General features: G+C 36.2%; 1 protein-coding gene across 1 annotated transcript in view; it reads left to right on the top strand.

The window, feature by feature from the left end:
* Positions 1 to 20,010, top strand: part of LOC111047693 — a 409,014-nt gene that overhangs the window by 366,400 nt on the left and 22,604 nt on the right. The window contains exon 6 of the mRNA XM_039430135.1: positions 19,328 to 19,614. Within this exon, the coding sequence (XP_039286069.1) occupies positions 19,328 to 19,614 (287 nt within the window). The remainder of the gene's footprint in view (positions 1 to 19,327; positions 19,615 to 20,010) is intronic.

Raw genomic sequence — 20,010 nt, 5'->3', positions numbered from 1 at the left:
ACATAGCAGAGAGAGCGATATTGATTGATTGAGTACTTTATTTATGTAGATTACAATATACCGTATACTGGCTTATACACTTATATACAATAGCTTACAATACAGAGAAAATATAGATGAATTTACATAATGTAGACTAAGAAAATAATTAAAAATAATTACCAATTAAGTATATGGTATGAAAAAGCAATCTGTAATATAATAACTATAGATAATTATATTGTTGTGCATCTACATAAATTGGCGGAGCTTTGAACATATCAATGTCCATTCTTCGGAAAGAATATTAAAAATATCCTTCCCACTAACTCTCTACCAAAACGTTAATTTCATTAATTAAACTAAGGATTTATTCATGAATGGAAAGCAAGGCAGAGAGAGGGAAAGACTATGTTGAGAAAACGAGATAGAAAATTTGAGAAAGATCAGATTCCGTTCCACCAAACCCTGTTAGAGAGAAAGAGAACATACAAACAATCAGTTGAGAGCCCAAAACCAGACGTTTTGGGGAGGTTAAGAGTAGAAAAAGGGGCATAATGGTCCCCCCGCCCCTCAGACTCACCCAGGAGCAGATTGAAAGCGTCGTCTCTCTGGCTAACTCCTGAGGGGAACGACACTTCCACTTTGCTCACACTCTTTTTTCACCCTTCTTCTTCTTCGTCTTCTTGTTCTTCCTATTCTTCTTCTTCTCCTTCTCCTTCTTCTTCTTCTTCTTCTCTTCTTCTTCTTCTTCTTCTTCTTCTTCTTCTTCTTCAGCTTCTTCTTCTTCTTCTTCTTCTTCTTCTCTTCTTCTTCTTCTTCTCTTCTTCTTCTTCTTCTTCTTCCTCAGCTTCTCCTCCGTTTTCGGCTGGTTGTTGCGGATTCTATTATGTATTCACAGACCGTTCGACTGAAATTTATCAGCTCACAAACCAGAAGTGTCACTGGGTCAACTTCTCCTTTTTGCTTCATTTTCACCACAATAAGGTAATACAGGTTTCTATTTTACTTTTTTGCCACACTGCACAGAAATCAGCTGTTTTCCAGTCCCTACGTAGATCTGAAAGGCTTGATTGCAGACGACTCTCATCTGACGTAAGAAACAGGTTTCTTTCCGGTCTAGGCCGGAAAGAGTACTCTTTCCAGCCGCTCATGGAAGTGTGTAGTTAATAAGACATCCGCTAGATCGGGCGAGTGTCAAGTTTCTTCATCTGAAGTCGCCATTATCTCAGTTCGAATTTCGAATCAAACTAATTCAGCATTCGCTTCACAACCATTTTTATTCAATTATTTATTGTTGATCAGCGCATTCCAAATTTTCAAAAATGCTTGAAGATGACGACGCCAGTGATATTCCAAGTGAAATTTTAAAAGAATCTGAAATCCTGACTGAAAATCTTCTACCACTGAAATCAAGAGATAGGTTCGATAAGGAGTATTCTTTATTTTGTATTCTTTATTTATTTTGTCAGCAATACCTGTAGTGTGGCAAAAAATATCATTCGCATCACGGGCAAAAATGTTTTTCCGGCTCTCAATCTTTTCTAGTTATAATTACAGTGTTTCATTAGCAATGGTATTGCTATCCTTGTCTATCTATCATTATTTAACAAAGCGGATAGCGCTATCTCTTTCTCGTTCTGCTCTGTATGGCAACAGATCGTCTTCCAACAATGCATAATTATTAATTAATTAACAGAATATTTCATCCTAATTATGCAAATTTATTATGAAATTATTGAAAAATATCATTATTTTATTCTTGATGAAATATATTGATTATTCTAAAGGAAATGAATAGTTGATATTACATCAATGAACCTGCATCAGCTACTGTCTATAGAAGACATTGACAAGATAGAGGATCGGCAACGTTGTTCTGCTATCTTTCTCCACTGCCATTATAACGTGGACCTCACTATAGAACAGATCATCGCTAATGATTTGTCCAACAATGTTGTTCAAAGCACACCCACGCCAACAGACCTAGACAATAATAAATTGATTCTCTGCCGAAAAGGGGATTCCAAGGGTACATATTTCCGAAAAAGGGGTGGGTCAGAGGAGTGAGAGAGAGTAAGAGATAAAGGGAAAGAGAGAGAGAAAAAGAGAGAGAGGGACTCAGAATGTGGTAGAGGAAATTTGATTCTCTTCCGAATATATAAAGGGTTCTGAAGGCACCTTTCCCTAATATGAGGAAAAGAGACAGATTGATTGATTGAGTACTTTATTTATGTAGATTACAATATATACTGGCTTACACACTTATAGACAATAGCTCACAATACAGCAAAATTATAGATGAATTTACAAACTATAAACTAAGAAAATAATTATTGAGCTGTATATGATATGAAAAACAGAGAGAGAGAGACAGAGTGTGTAAGAGAGTGATAAAGAAAGAATGAGACTGAAAAATAGAGAGAGTGATAGAGGAAGAGTGAGAGAGAGAGAAAAATAGGGAAAGAGAGGGTAAGAGAAAGTGGTAGTGGTAATTTGATTCTCTGCCGAATATATAGGGGGGTTCTAAAGGTTCCTTTCCCTAATATGAGGAAAAGAGAGAAACAGAGTGTGAGAGAGAGAAAGTGATAGAGGAAGAATGCGTGAGAGAGAGATTGAAACGGAGTGAGAGAAAGTAATAGAGGAAGAATGAGAGAGAGATAGTGAGAGAGCGAGAAAGAGAGAGAGAGAGAGTGACAGAGAAAGAATGAGAGAGCGGTAGAGGGAGTGATAGAAAGAGAGAGAGTGCGAGAGAGAGAGTAATAGAGAGTGGGAGAGCGATAAAGAAAGAATGAAGAGAGAGAGAGTGAGAGAGGGAGCTAACGAGAGACTGAAAGAATGGGAGAGAGAGAGTGAAATAATGAGTGAGAGGGAGAGAAATAATGAGTGAGAGAGAGAGGGAATGAGATAGAGTACTAAAGGAAGAATGAGAGAGTGAGATTGATTGAGTACTTTATTTATGTGGATTACAATATAATACTGGCTTTTACACTTAAATACAATAGCTTACAATACAGCAAAATTATAGATGAATTCACATAATATATTCTAAGAAAATGATTTGAGAGAGAGTGATAGAGAAATAATGAGAGAGAGTGTTTGTGAGAGAGAGTGATAGAGGTTATTGGCGTGTTAAAGACAGGTCCAGCCATCATTTCGTATAGAAAGAGAGGATATAACAAGGTGAGTTTATGAGGAACAAAGAGGTGGGATATCAGCTATCATTAGGCCATTGTTTCGAGGGTATAACTGAATGCAGCCGTTGTCCAATCACACAAAACAGTTCCATTCTGTTGAACGGCGACTCAACTCAAGTGAACTGAATGCAATTCAACTGAACTGAAACCTCTCAGCGACCAGCGACGAACAGTTTGTGTTTCCGAACGCAAAGATAAGGCACACAATGAACGGTGACGGTGCGGACCCTTGGCTGGTGTCACACCAATTCATTCATTCATTCATCGGATACATTCACGCGGTGAATCACCGCTAAATTCGCTTCACGCCGCACCGATTATTTTGTTATACTATTCCTTCTTCTACTTCTACAACACACTGTTCTATTCCTATTCCTTCTACTTCTACAACACACTGTCTATTCCTATTCCTTCTTCTACTTCTACAACACACTGTTCTATTCCTATTCCTTCTTCTCCTTCTACAACACACTGTCTATTCCTATTCTTCTTCTACTTCTACAACACACTGTTCTATTCCTATTCCTTCTTCTACTTCTACAACGCACTGTTCTATTCCTATTCCTTTTTCTACTTCTACAACACACTGTTCTATTCCTATTCCTTCTTCTACTTCTGCAACACACTGTTCTATTCCTATTCCTTCTTCTACTTCTACAACGCACTGTTCTATTTCTATTCCTTCTTCCACTTCTACAACACACTGTTCTACTCCTATTCCTTCTTCCACTTCTACAACACACTATTCTACTCCTATTCCTTCTTCTACTTTTACAATACACTGTTCTATTCCTATTCCTTCTTCTACTCCTACAACACACTGCTCTATTCCTATTCCTTCTTCTACTTCTACAATACACTGTTCTATTCCTATTCCTTCTTCTACTTCCACAACACACTGTTCTACTCCTATTCCTTTTTCTACTTCCTCTTCTTCTTCTTCACCTGCCTTGCCACTGCATTCAATAGAATGATATAATGATCAGAACTCTGAAAGCAGTAAAAGAGCACATTGCAATACCGCTAGCGGATGTTTCCAATAAGAGTCTTTCAAGTGGCGTCTTTCCAAATTCAATGGAAGAAATTTGTATGAGACCTTTACATAAAGGTGGCGATAGATCTGAACTCAACAACTATAGGCCAATAGCATCAGTCAGTAATATTTCAAAGATCCTTGAAAAACTTGTAAAAAACGATTAGTTAATTATCTTGAATCAAAAAACCTGTTGTCACCCAATCAGTATGGCTTTCGACAAAACCGATGTACAGGTGATGCTATATTTGAGTTGACAAGGTCCGTAATTAACGATTTGGATAATGGTAAAAAATGCCTTGCAGTATTTCTGGATCTAGCAAAGGCGTTTGATACAGTATCTCATAGCATCTCACTGAAAAAGCTTCATGCTATGGGTGTAAGAGGTGTTGTATCAGAATGGTTCAAGTCATATCTGGAAAATCGTAGGCAGAGAGTCAGGATTGGGAGAAACCTAAGTGCAGGAGATGGCCTGCCAGTTAGCTTCGGAGTACCACAAGGAACCGTTCTTGGACCAATACTCTACCTCATCTTTGCCAACGAGCTGTGCTCTATGGATGTCGGTGGCAAGATTATCGCCTTCGCCGATGACACAGCAGTATTATTCCGGGGAACCAGCTGGGATGACGTCTTCAGGTCAGCTGAACTTGGAATGGGAAAACTTACCTCCTGGCTCTTCAATAACATTCTGACGATTAATGCCTCAAAAACAAAATTCATTGCTTTCTCACTAACAGACTCCAAGAAGCCTTCTAAGCAGACAATCAAACTACATCATTGCAAATTGGATAGTATGAATTGTAATTGTCCTTCAATGGAGTGCACAAACAATATAAAATATTCAGGAGTCATAATAGATGAATTACTTCGCTCGGATAAACACATTTTACATCAAACGGCTAAAATCAGAAAATGAATTTACAAATTCATCCAACTGAGGCAGCTACTATCAATAGACATGATGAAAAATGTTTATTATGCAATAGTCGAGTCCATAGCAAGATATGGCATTTTGGCCTGGGGAGCTACAAATTTCTGCCACATCGATCCTATCTTCAAGGTTCAGAAGCTAATTTTGAGGATAATAGAACGCAAACATCCACTCTTCCCTTCAGTACTACTATACTCGGAGCTCAGCATCCTCAGCATCAGACAGATTTACATTCACAGACTTCTAACATTCACCAGAAAGAACCCACAACTCTTCATCAATTTGAATCACCCGCAAGGAACACGCAGCAGGAACATGGACTTGGCAATTCCCAGGATGACAACATCAGCTGCTCAGAGGTCAGCCACATATTTGGGACCAAAAATTTTCAATAAACTGCCAATAGCTATTGAAGAAACAGTTCCAATCAATTCATTTAAATCTAAACAAAAAAGTGGCTCCTGTCCAATAGAATCAATCATGGAGAACAATTAGTTCTATGAAAAATTTTCCCTACTGTTTCATTCTCATTTTCTTCATTATAATGATTTTTTCCTATGAGTATAAATGTTTTTTATGTTTAATTCTTATAAAATTTCTACATCTTAGGTTATCAGTTTTCTTTTTCAAATTTGTGTATAGAAACGTGGTTTTTATGAACTTCTAATGACTCGCAAAATGTACCTTTATTAGAATTTTTAACTTTTGGCATAAAATCTTAAACAATAGCAAAATTAGTGGCATCCCGACACATATTCATATGTAGTGGGGGCCACATTTTCTTAGATCAGCAAGTAATCAACCAATTGTATTAATACTTTGTAAATAATCGTACCTTATGCTTTTTGTGATCATGTCTATAATTTGAATAAACTCCTCTGGTCGTGTTTACCCTCGACCAGAATTCTATATTATATATTATATCTATAGATTATATATTATATATCTATATATATTAGATCTATATTATTATCATTATTATAGAGGCTAGCTGATACCGGTATATCTGATGTAATATTAACTGTTTGTTTTTGTTTAAATTAATCAATAATATTCAATTCGTCAGGAAAATATATTTCTCCATGGTTGAATAATTCATTTTAATAATAATAATAGCTTTATTGACATTCATGAAATGAACAAAAGCTTCTCAATTGAGGTAATTTTTGGTTGGCAGTTACTAAAAAACATCTAGAGATAACAAAATTCACAATATATTTACAAATTGTCCATGATTCTTTGCCATTTTCTCCGATCCCTGGCTGTTGTCGGCCACATATCTCCTACACGCTGAGCGATCTCGTCCCTCCATCTAATGGTTGGGCGTCCTATCGTTCTTCTGTCGCGCGGAATTCATTTGGTCCATATCTTTGCCCAGCGTCCCGGTGCCATCCTCGCCACATCTCCTGCCCATTTCCATTTGACGAGATGCGCTTCCTTTTGAAGATATTTAATTCTCACCTGCTGCAGGATCTGGGTGTTTCTGACTCGCTGATTCAACCGTAGACCAAGTATGCTCCTCGACATTTTCGTCTGGGTAGTCTCGAGTCTCCTATCTAGCTGCGATGTTAATGACCAGGTCTGTGCACCATATAAAATTGTCGGGTATATGCATTTCCTCAAGACGTTTGATTTCAATCTGTTTGAGAATTCACCTTTGAATATTTTTTTCAATTACCAATATTTTCTCCATCCTTTGTTTTACCTCCTTCTCAGTTCAGTTATCAAAAGATAGAAGCTGTCCTAAATATTCATACTCCTCGACGTATTCTTCATTACCACATGTCACCATTACTTCCTCCTTGTTGAAATTTGTCATCACTCTTGTTTTGCTCGCATTCAATTGAAGGCTCATACTTTCACTGGCCTTTATCAGTTTATTCAACATTTCTGTCATCTCCCCAGCACTTCCAGCGACCAACATCACATCGTCGGCAAATCGCAAGTTATTCAGTTGGACTCCATTTATCATCATTCCTCTATTCTCCCAATGCAATTGCTGTAAAATATGCTCTAAACAACAGTTGAAGATTATTGGTGACAGCGGACAGCCTTGCTTGACACCTTTTTCCACTTTCATACTCCTTCCTCTTCTCTCCAGCTCCACATAGACCTCACTATTTTCGTATAAACTCTCAATTATATCAATAAACTCTCTTTCCACTCCAGCCGTCATCAATGACTCCCACATTTTGACGTGTTTCAAACTGTCGAAAGCCTTATGAAAATCAACAAATCCTAAATATAGAGGGATTTTATACTCCTGGCATTTCTCTATTAACTGATTGGCGGCCTGTAATTGATCAACAGCTCAGAAGCCTGGTCTGAATCCGGCTTGATCTATTGAGTGGTTTTCATAAATCCTGTTAATCATTCGGTTTTTTATTATTATTGTAAATACCTTATACAAGGTTGACGTTAAGGTAACGGCCGATACTTTTTCATGTCTGATCTGGATCCTTTCTTAAATAGGATAATCACTTTACTCCATTTCCACTTAGCTGGTATTATTCTTTCTCTTAGAATTTTATTGAATAGTAATTTCAAGGGTTTCAGTAACAATTCCAGTCCAGATTTAATCGCCTCGTTTGATTTAATTTTCATAATCGAGATAAAATGTTTTATCAATTTTTTATGTTTCTACATTGACAAAAATATGTCAACGCTGGAAAAGGATAGCGCTATCTGCTTTATCGAATGATAGATAGACAAGGATAGTACCACCAATGTTAATCAAATACTGCCATTATAACGTGAATTTTTTATTGTTGAATCTCAATAATTGAGACAATTATTGGGCTTGAGAAATATATATATATTCTTGACGAATAGAATATAATTGATCATTTTCATTAAACAAAATGGATAGTTAATATCACATCCGTTATCAGCTACCGGTATCCAGCTACCCTCTATAGAATGCAGTGGCAGGCAAGCCAGAGAATCGGCAATGTTGTTCTCCCGTTATTCTCCACTGTCATTGTCTTGAAGGGAGAGTAGAACAAATCAAAAATCTAGTGAAGGCAGAAAATAATGGAACAAGGTTGGTACTAAAATGGCTAAGCATGATAATTTTGGTGGAAACTGCTGCATGGTAGATTAGCCATAATGGCAATTGAAACATTTTCCACTCAAATATGAGATGAATAGAGACGATTAAGGTGGAGAAGGAAATCAATAAAGAGAATTACTTGGCGAAGTAGGATAAGTGGAAGACGTAGAAGAAGAAAAATAAGAAGAGAAAGAAGAAGAAGGAGAGAAAGAAGGAGGAGAAGAAGAAGAACATGAATTAGATCTCAAATACTCGTAATAGGTCTGAAAAGTACCCAATACTCAGTACAGAGTGACTAGTGAAAAAAAGGCCGGGTTAAGAAAGGTGGAAATTCCAATACGGCTATTATTCCACCCCTCTATTGTCTTCAGCCTTCGATTACATCTTCTGTCTCCATCTTCTTCTTCTTCTTCTCTTCTTTTTCCTCTTCTGCTTCTTCAACTTTTCGCTTTTACGAAGAAGAATGGCGAAATTATTATTTCCCAATTGAACCGATGTTTAACTCTGCTCTACACACTCAAGAACCAATCTTCCACTTTTATCCACACGTTCTTTCAACTCCAACTCACTCTCTCTCTTTCTCTTCTTCTTCTCAAACTCTTACTTCTTTTTTCTCCCATCTTTACTTTATCTTACTCTTCTTCATCTTCTCGTTCGTTCACTTCTTTTTGTTCTTAACTCTACCCTTCCCCCTCTGCGCTATAAATCACCCACCCCACTCTCCTTTCCCGATCAACAAATCACGTTGCTCGTTATATATTGAATTCCATTTTATTAATATACCTCTCAAGACTTTTATCCTTGACTTTCCTGGGGGCGATTTCGTTCCTGCTTTTAGTCCCTCTCTTCTCTCTCACCCTCGTCAATATTTCCACTCATTCCTTTTTCTTCCTTCTCTTTCTCATACTTCAATAATTATTATTATCTTTCCCCATCTTCTTATTTCACTCCAATACTCTATCTCATTCCATTTCCTTCTTCCTCTTCGTCTTACTTTCATTACTGGTCTCTTCCTTTATCTCCCAACGACACTCTCTCACGATCTTCTCTTTCAATCCTCTCTCATTTACCTCAACATCAATATAATATTTTATTTGTAGAACAAAGTATAATGGAAATGATAATGATTGTAGACTGTAGATTTGGCTAGTAGGTACTTCAATAACCGGTGGAGGGAGAAGCACAACAAGAGGAAGAAGGAGGAGAAGAAGAAGAAGAAGAAGAAGAAGAAGAAGAAGAAGAAGAAGAAGAAGAAGAAGAAAAGAAGAAGAAGGAGGATGAGGAGAAGGAGAAGAAAAAGAAGCAGAAGAAGAAGGATGAGGAGGAGAAGAAGTACAAGAAGAGGGAAATGGAAAAGTATGAGAAAATTCAAATAAGAATTGGCACCGCTCAGAAGACAAAGTCAATAATAATGTTTTTTCTCTTCTGTTTGAAACCAGGAATAATAATCTTGTTCCCACTCAAAGTGGAACGCTGCAAATGAATGAATATCTGTTTTGGATTCAATACTCAACGCTTTTCTTAATCGGAGTTAAAAAAAGAACAATATAACAAAGCTTGTTCGATGGTTAATTCGATCTTATCTTTTTTGCAGTGGTTACTCATTCCTGATACCTAATTTAGAGTTTATTGAGCCAATGTTTTATGAGATATACTCGATCATTGAGCCTAGTTCTATGTAATAACCAGAGAGTATTATGAATTATGCAATACACAGTATAGAATTACATTGACAGGAAACATTCTTGAATTTTCCGAATTTGACCATGAACAGTATCAAATTCTTATTCCTTCGATTTTCTAGAGTTCTCACTGGTTATGACAGAACATATATTTCCAATCTCCAAGGAGTTGACTAAAAATTGCTACATGTTCTCATTCATTCTGATTTTCTATATTCAAATCCTACTCTGTAGGTATTTTCATCGATAAAGACTTTCCATTTATCTCGATATTTGTATAGAATATTGCACTTTAAATTGCTTACTTGCATTATTATCCTGTTATATTAAGCGAGCAATTTCTGTATTTTTATATCTGGTTATTCATGTTCAATGGATCTCGAAAACGGCTCTAACGATTTTCACGAAATTTGGAATATAGTAGGTTTATGATATAAAAATTCGATTGCACTATGTCTCATCACTGGGAAAACTCACTGAATGACATTGAAAATATATTTCATCCTTGGAAGAACAGATGTCTGTATAATTTCGTCGTCTGTCGATAACAGAAGATGCGTGTGCCTGTGAAGGAGATCAGCTGTGTAATCATTCAATCAGCTTACCGTATCTCGCGAGAAATATCTAGAAATTTTATCAAAATAATCGATTTGTTGACATGACATGGTTTATCACTCTAGATTAGAGTATATCATAATATTCAAAGTTTATAATTATTTTACAGTTTATTAGTGATTAGTGAGTGATATTTTGTTATTCAATTTGGTTTGTAAACAGTCTAAATTAGAACTTTTCTGTTTTTAAATATTATTTTGACTCAAAATTGGACCCGAATTCAAGTGTATGAAACATAACCTACTTTTTGGACCATTTATAGTGTATAAATCAAAATTCGGGGAAGAAACAGTTTTGGGCTGTGCCTGTTTGTCCTCATTTGACAAACATTTTGAAGGATTGTGTTCTGTTTATCAATAAATAAATAACGAGCGAAGCTCGAGGCCCCGATATTATGTGTTAAGAGAGCAATAATGAGTTGTTATCCTTGTGCTCTCATATATATCTCAAAATAAATAAATAAATGATAATAATACAAATGGTATAATAACAGTAACGATAAGATGACAAATCAACGTACTCAGAATTAATCCATGCTGTTGACGGTGTAGAAAAACTATTAATAATAATGGAGAAGATAGAATTCTGCTAATAATAGACTATTTCAAGCCTTATGAATGGAATAGTACACATTTGAAGGGAATTGATATTGAGATGAAATTGATGTATCTATCTATCATATTGCAAGATAGCTTGTGGCATCACCTGTTGCATCATACACTCCTCCACTTCCTCCTCCTCTCACTCCTCCTCCTCCTCCACATCTACCTCCTTCAGCTCCTTCACCACGACCACGTCCTTCTCTACCTTCTCTTTCCTCTTCTTTTTCTCCTCCGCCTCCTCCTCAACCTACTTCTCCTTCCCCCACTACTCCTCCTCTTCCTCGACTTTCCTCTCACGTCACACGCCAATTGAATTTGAAGCTGTCTCACCAGAAATACACGCTTTGAAGCTGAGATACTATAGTCAGGTCCACGTTATAATGGCGGTGAAGAAATATAGGGAACAGCGTTGTCGATTCTCTGCCTTCCCACTGCCTTCTATAGAGGATAGCTGATACCGGCATATCTTATGTAATATTAACTATGAATTCTCGTTTTACATAATCAATAATCGTATTTAATTCGTCAAGAAAATATATTTTTTTAATGATACTCATAGTTGAAATAATATATTCCGTTTATTAACTATATTTCTACATTATTAAAAAACGTTCTAGCAACATTGTGATTTTAGGAAAGGATAGTGCTATCTGCTTTGTCGAATGATAGACACGGATAGCAACACCAATGTTCATCAATTACTGCCATTATAACGTGGACCTCGCTGTACCAAGCCCCACATTATAAATAGCATATTATATCCCACTCTCATAATATATTCGACTCAATACAATAAGAAAAAATAAACCAAAAATTGGAATCCTAAATTCATCTTTTAGGCCGAGGCCGTAGGCCGAGGACTAGAAAATATTGAGAGCCGGAATAGTATATTTCGCACCTAGGGCCGAAAATGAGATATTTCCGGCTCGAAATCGGACGGCCGAGGACTAGAAAAGATTGAGAGCTGGAAATACATTTTTGCCCATGGTGCGAACGCTATTTTTCGCCACACAAAAAAAAAACTTCTCAATATATAAGAAATTAAAAAATAAATAAAATTCAAACAGCCTATTTTGATAGTTTGAATCTTGGTTATGACAACTTTTACTGTCAATTAATTTCAATATTACTAACTAATAATTTACAATAGTGATTTATAATATAATTGCATATTTCACAGTTTTGTCTCAAAATATATCTAAAAAAATTAAATTTAAATTATGGTAACTAATATAAAAAATAGGTAATAAAAGTCGAAATTCATCGACAAAAAAAAGTCATTGACAGAGATTTGAACCTAGATAATGTTTGTTATTCACTGAGCTTTGAGTTCTGATGTATTATGCCTTTACGCTCTCGGCTATTGCGTATTGTTGAACATAGGGGCCTGACTGATAACACTTAGCATACACGTAATACTGTACTGTAAACTTCTAAAATAGTTTACTTCACTCCTAAAAAACGTACAACAGACTTTGGCTCATGACTTATATAATTAAAATTAATATTATTATGTGTCTCACAATAAAATTTTCACTCTGAATTAAGTCAGGTAACGTATGTAGGCTACTATAATATAGTGTATAGCAGCAAATTTGAAGCCGGTTTGCCGGCATTTTCACAACAAAATATTGCTCTGAAAATAGTTAAATCATAGAGAAAACATTCGAAGATTCAATCTTGAGTGGGCCTAATGTTTTCTCTATATGGTTTAATATTGAAGAAAAATTATTAAAAGTTTCAATAATGAATTACGGAAAAATTACTAGGAATTTTTCAGTCAAGGCTAAGTTTCACCAGTAAGCTTACCTTAAACTTTAGATCTCTGCTGTATTTTCTTATTATTATTGTTGATTGTATTGCATTAAGAAGTGGAATTCGATAATAAAAAAGAAACAATTATTACTCTACCTCACTTTTAAATATTGATACAATTATTGTACTTTGATTTCAAATTCGATTCTTCACTTTTAAATACTTCCTGACCTTTCTGACAATGGACAATGCAGCCAACATTATATTGTTGAGGCTATGGAGATATCATCGTATTCTATTGTTTGATATCAAAAACACAATAATAAATATTAAATTATGAAACAGTAATTTATAAAATATATTATAGACATAATACCGCGATTCACGATACATAATTATATAGATTATTACAGTCGTTATGAGATTATCTCTCTATGATTTTTGTGAGATCGGACACGATAAGCTGTTATTCAAGGTCATTTTACAGCCCTAGGGCCGTAAAGTTTTACCGGCCTGGTCGGAAAACAATCACTTTTGGCCTCCATATGACGCACGTAAACCAGCTCATTACATCCAAGTGTGGCGAAAGAACATTTTTGCCAGTGGTGCGAACGATATTTTTCGCCACACTACAGGTATTGCTGACAAAATAAATAAAGAATACTTGTTATCGTACCTATCTCTTGATTTCAGTGGTAGAAGATATGCAGTCAGGATTTCAGATTCTTTTGAAATTTCACTTGGAATATCACGGGCGTCGTCATCTTCAAGCATTTTTGAAAATTTGGAATGCGCTAATCAACAATAAATAATTGAATAAAAATGGTTGCGAAGTGAATGCTGTATTAGTTTGATTCTAAATTCGAATTGAAATCATGGCGACTTTGATGAAGAAAGTAAGACTCGCCCGATCTAGCAGATGACTTATTAACTATGGACTTCCAAGCGGCTGAAAAGAGAACACTTTCCGGCCGTCAGACGGGAGTCGTCTGCAAACAAGGTCTTTCAGATCTACGTAGGGACTGGAAAACAGCTGTTTTCTGTGCAGTGTGGCGAAAAAACTATTTTGTTTTCAGTCAAAACCCCAAAAAGAAGAATCTAGACTAACGAGTGCTCATTGTAGCCCTGAAAATCCATTAAGCCCTTAGGAGCCCCATAATCTATTACACATCTCTATCATTAGGGCTCAACCACTCTCAGTAGCCTTACTCCCCTTACTACTTGTCTCAAGTATCTTTCTTACTCCCCTCAAGTATTGGAGACTCTCCTCAAGTATTAGAGACTTTCCTCAAGTATTAGAGACTCTCTACTCCCCTCAAGTATTGGAGACTTTCCCTCTTGTCTGAAATATATGATGTATGTTTTTACAGACAATTAGTCAGGTCTATGTGTGCATTATGTCATTGCGTGCTCAATGGTTAAGGGTCCAGTCGTGCTCAAGTATTTTGTACAAGTCTTGTAGTGCTCAAAACCTCTGAACTCCCGTGAACTCTCTTTCCCCTTCCCCTTCAGAACTCGAATCCTCTGATTCACTCACTCTCTTAAACAGCTCGAAACGTCTGATTTCCTCTTTCTCTCACTCTCTGAGACCCAGATGAGTTTCAAGGGTCTAGACAACACTCAAGCTGAAGTAGCCTTCACGACCATTCTCGACACTTTTGGACTTGATTGCTTACTTCATCTCTCTCTCTCACTCTCTCTCTCTTAGTGTGGCAGAGAGGATCAGGGTCAGAGGGAGTGACAGAGGCCCCAACTCCGTCCTAATAAAGGCATATAATCAATCAATCAATCTCTCACTATGCCTCTCTATGTCTCTCACTCCCTTCCTCTTTTTCTCTTACTCGCACTCTTCTTGTCTCTCTCTGTTTTTCTCTTTCTCTTCAATAGAGGGTGAATACTTCCTCATCCCTTTCCGATCGTGTGTTAATGGGGATGCTATTATTTTATATCATACTTTTCAGAGAATTGACAATTTATTTGTTGAAACACCGCCGATTTATGTAGTTACATTTCAATATTATACTATCGTTATTCAAATTGCATTTATTCTCCATTGTGATTGATAATTTTCCATGCATGCTTTGTAGAATTCGTTGAATAATCAGCAATACTATCATTTGATGAAATTCAGTGTGAAAGCCAATACAATATATTGTTACATACATGAATGAAGAATTCTAAACTAATCTATTCTATCTATCTCTTAATAATTACTCTCTCAGTCACTCCATCTTCATCTTCTTCTTTTTATCTCCTCCTTAAGCTTTATTCTCTTCTCCACTTTTCTTATTCCTCCATTCTTCTATCTATCTTCTTATCACTACTTGTGCCTTCTCCCAGCTGTCTTTGAGACTCCTATCTATTCAACTCTTTCTTCTTCCTCTCTGTCCTCTGTTTATATTTATCTTCCCCCTCAACAATCTTCTCTTCCACCTCCTCTTTTTCTCTGTCTCTTTTTCTTCATCCATCGTTCTCCTTTCTCTTCACCCTTTTCCTACCGCAGGCGTTCAAACACTTCAAACTTGGAGTGCGGGCAGCTGGTAGAGACTCCCTTTTCAACAACCTTCTGGCTAATTAGGCTCTGAACGGGTTGTAATGACCACAAATAGTCTTGTATTGTGACGTTCCTTCAATGAAATACTAAGTTTTCCATTCTCATAACGATTCATTCCAAATATTTGTCGTGCATTATGTGCTAGGATCTTGGATTTCTAGGATTATCTAGGATTTTGTGCGTTATGTTGGATTTACATTCATGCATAATATTATTGTATTCGATGATCTTTGTGGAGCTAAAAAAGGATAGCGCCATCTGCTTTGATGGATGATAGACAAGGATAGCAACACCAATGTCAATATCCTTCCCATTAACACACGACCGGGAGATTGATTGATTGATTGATTGATTGAGTACTTTATTTATGTAGATTATAATATAATACTGGCTTATACACTTATATACAATAGCTTACAATACAGCAGAATTATGGATGAATTTACATAATATAGACTAAGAAAATAATTATTGAACTGTATATGATATGAAAAAGCAATTTGTAATGAAATAACTATAGATAATTATATTGTTATGCATCTACATAAATTGGCGGAGCTTTGGACATATCAATGTCCATTCTTCGGAAAGAATATTAAAAATATCCTCCCCACCAACTCTCTACCAAAAGAGGGAGAGTGTGAGAGAGAGAGTGTGAAAGCCAAGAGACTAGTGGAGAGGTTGAGAAAGAGAAGGAGCTATCGTGAAAGATTGATGAGAGGGAGACAAACAGAATAAGAGTAAGAGAGAGAAAACAAAGAGATTAGTGTCCTGTGACACATCATGTCAACCCCAACCACACAGCTGATGCTGTGTTTATACCATGCTCTCTGCCGCCGTATTAAAGGCTTTAGTGACACAGCCTATAGCCTTTCCACTGTCCACTGAATTCACTTGCAACTGTCACCACAAGTTAATTGAGAAGCATTGACTTTATCCATAAGAACCACTGACAGCTAGAAAATGAATGAAATGAAGATTCAACTGGCAACATTAGTTAGATGCGGAATATTAGTGTTACTTGCTTAGGTTTACTGACAGTTGAAAGTGAACCACACAGTCAAAAGATGAGTGGAATCACGTTTGTACTGGCAGTATTAGTTAAGAGGGGAATTTCAGTGTTATTAGTCCAGGTATACTGACAGTTTTAAGTAAAATACACTGTAGGCTAAAAGGCTAACAAGCCCCACAAACAAAGAAGCCAATCCTATAATTACTATTGTCATTAGATTCATAGGCTGAAATCTTTTACAAGCCTAGTAAAGGCCTTTTACAGGCTTTGGTTACCAATTATCATTATAAACCTCATACAAGCCTCCCACAGACTTCATGGTGAGGCTCTCTTTGAACTGTTTGTTAGCATTGGTTGAATGGGGAGTAATTATGTTATTTTTAAGAAATGCTGGCAGTTTGAAATGAGTTTGTCTTGTGAGTTTTGGGTTAGAGAGTTTCGAGCTCGCGTGGTCAATAATTTTGGATCAGAGTGATGGCTTTGAAGTTTTTTACAATCTTAGGAAATAGTGTGTGTATTGGTTGTAGAAAAATCATTTCACAGTATCTGTAGAACTCTGTTGGAGTATGTTTAACAATCAATTATTATTGTTCTCACTTCAGTTATCATATAAGTTTACAGGAGATAGAAAAAACAACATGGAGATAAATCACATGCATTCTACAATTGGTGAGTTAAACCACCAGCAATCTTCCGAGGTTGAAATTGAGGTTAGGAAAAGTTGTAACTCTAGCAAGAAAGTGAATTGTAGAGGTTGTAGAGTGAAAATTATGCCGCCTCTCATTTTTAAAAAGTTTCACGCCAAGTTTGAAACCTCAGCAGCAGTCAAATTCAATGTAAACTTGGGGTGAACTTTACTTGAGGTTGAAACTCTTCTACAACTGCCTGTTGTCTAAACTTTTGTTCAACCTCAAAAGTACAAAATTAAACAAAAACTTTACATGGGAAGTTATTCTTTTTGTATTATGTTGAGATAGGTGGGCTGTTTTTTAGTTGAACACTTCTAGTGATTTCCCAATGGAAAATAATTTTGATGATTCTCTTTCCTGTAATGTTGATAGTATTTGTTATTTATAAGTTTTTTTTCAGTTATCTTATATGATATTTTGACACCTTGTGAGACCGTATTCCCCAAATAGAAGATTGTATGTTTAATGATGAATTAACTGGAATAATTTGACTGCATTTGGCTTCAAAAACATTGTATTATGTATTCAATTCTTGATTCTGAATCTATTATATAATTTCGAGTCATTCCAAAGAAATTAGTAATTTATTATCCTATACTTTCTTATAATCCATGATTGATGAAAATCAACTTCTCCTTCTTCTTCATAAATTTAATTTGAATCTAAGTTCGAAAATCAACGTTATGAACATTTTTTGAAGTGAACAACTACAAGACTCAACCTATTTCGGACTATTACGGTGTACACACGTACGTTTGCCTCGGGTGAGCATACGTGTATGGGCTTGCATTCGCACGTGTGGACACTGTTCGCTGAGGCATGTGGGCGAACCGGAACCCTGTCGGTATTTTGGCGTGCTCAAAGGCGCCTCGGGCGAGCATTGAATGTACGTGTGGACGCGATTTTGCCATACGGGTGAGGCAAAACGTAAACATTGAAGGCGTCATAACCTAATTCCAATGAATTGGGTTAATGAATGACAAATCAAATTGTGATCCAATAACTAATTGTAAATTGTAGGATTTTTGTAATTTTGTAGGATATGTGGATTGTCAAATATTTAAATAGAAACATGCATGGAGTATATAATTCGTATCATGATTAACAAATTTAGAACTGCATAATTTAAGTGAAAAAAGCTTCTCTACAGGGTTCCTAAAAGAAAGTATAGCTCAAATATTATTTTACTGTGGCTATCAAAAATCATATTGTGTTTGTTTCATGTTATCAATCAGAGTTGTTAATTAAAATTGTAATCTTCAATATGATATTATACGTTTTAGATAGCTAGGCTATCTATAGAGAGATTTATTCAAACTTTGAACTAGTATTCCCTTGAAGGTAAATCTTGAAGCTAATCTTTTGGAGAATCTTGTTTTGTCATGTGTATGAGCAGAGTTAGTTTAAAATGGGCAGCAATTTAGTATTTGATTCAATTTATGGCTAATTTCCTTAAAGAAGACTGTCAATTTTGTGAGACAGTGTTAAGTGCTTTGATTAGGTCATCAAAACTTCTGGAATTATTGTAGAATTTTTCTTTTTTTGAGATTCTGAATAGATATTGGAAACCAACAAATGAATCGCCTAATGCCAAGAATCTCAAAGTTAGAGCCAATCGTTCTTGTGGAGTTATTGCTTCCCTCATGATGATATCATTTTTTGTTTAGATAACTAGTTGAATTAGATTCAGTATATTAACAACATAATGTTTTGACAACCTAAGAAAGATTGAATTGTCAATATTATGTCATGTAGCAATTTATTTCCTTACTTCAACCTACAATCGTTCAACCCACCAACATCGTTTGTCAAGTTTTATTTTTGATTTTATTATATAAGTCATTGAAATAAAATGTTACTGCTGCAATTTGTGATAACTATCTTCAATGATGGAATGACGCCATTGTTGTCATGTTGTGGAAAATCTACATCTACCATGTCTTCGTGTCGTCTGCAAATCAGATAGCTTTTTGAATGCTGAGGCATACGTGGATCGCGTCCACAAGGACGTACAGTGAATGTTGAGGCATATGTTCATACGATTGTTTGCGCGAATCTGTACGGACGTGTGTACAAGGCTTATGTGTAACCTTATCTGTACTTATATGTACTGAGAGGAATAGCATACAAAAGGTTAAATTATTTTTTCTCTCCCTATAATTCTGATGATGTACTTATTGTATCAATCAATCAATAATAAAATCACTCCCTCTCTTTCTGTTGCAGTTACTACGCGTCAGCCACAGCAGCATTCCCGGGTGCCCTGGGGGGTGCAGGGGGACCCGGGCCCAGACTGGTTCCCCCCCTGAAGCGACCCCGTCTGATGGCCGTGGCACAGAGTGGTGGTGTTGGTGGTGGTGTCACGGGGGGAGCACCCCCCCGGCTGGGTGCCCCGCCATCGCTCAAGGTCATGCAACAGCAGCACAAGGTCACAGCTGTTTCTCAGGCGGGGGGACTCAATGGAACAGCTGCCCCCTTGCTTACAACTCAGGTGGCTCAGCTGAAAACGTACAGTGAGTAGAAGAAAATTCATAAATTGTTTTTAATTTTAGGCCTTACTCATGATAGCTCGAAGTGAGCCTACATTAGCAGAGCTGCTTTTACACCAAAGTTATTAACAAAATGTTTATATCTCAATCCTATTAGATTGAATATAACTTATTACACATGATGAACATATGTGTATGATAAGTTATGTTCAATCTAATAGAATCTATAAGGATTTAGTTCTTAACATTTTGTTAATAACTTTGGTGTAAAAGCAACTTAATGTTTTCTTGAATTCAAGTTTTTTTTTACTTTTGCATATAATCAATGTACCTAAAGTCTAACAGTTTTTATAACACTTCAAATTCAATTGTCAATAATATATCATTATTAAGACCCACTGGAAATATATATGTCACATA

The sequence above is a fragment of the Nilaparvata lugens genome, chromosome 6 (assembly GCF_014356525.2).
Source record: "Nilaparvata lugens isolate BPH chromosome 6, ASM1435652v1, whole genome shotgun sequence".
Classification (NCBI taxonomy): domain Eukaryota; kingdom Metazoa; phylum Arthropoda; class Insecta; order Hemiptera; family Delphacidae; genus Nilaparvata; species Nilaparvata lugens.
Note: the sequence above shows the minus strand (reverse complement) of the source record. Positions and strands in the feature narration are given on the sequence as shown.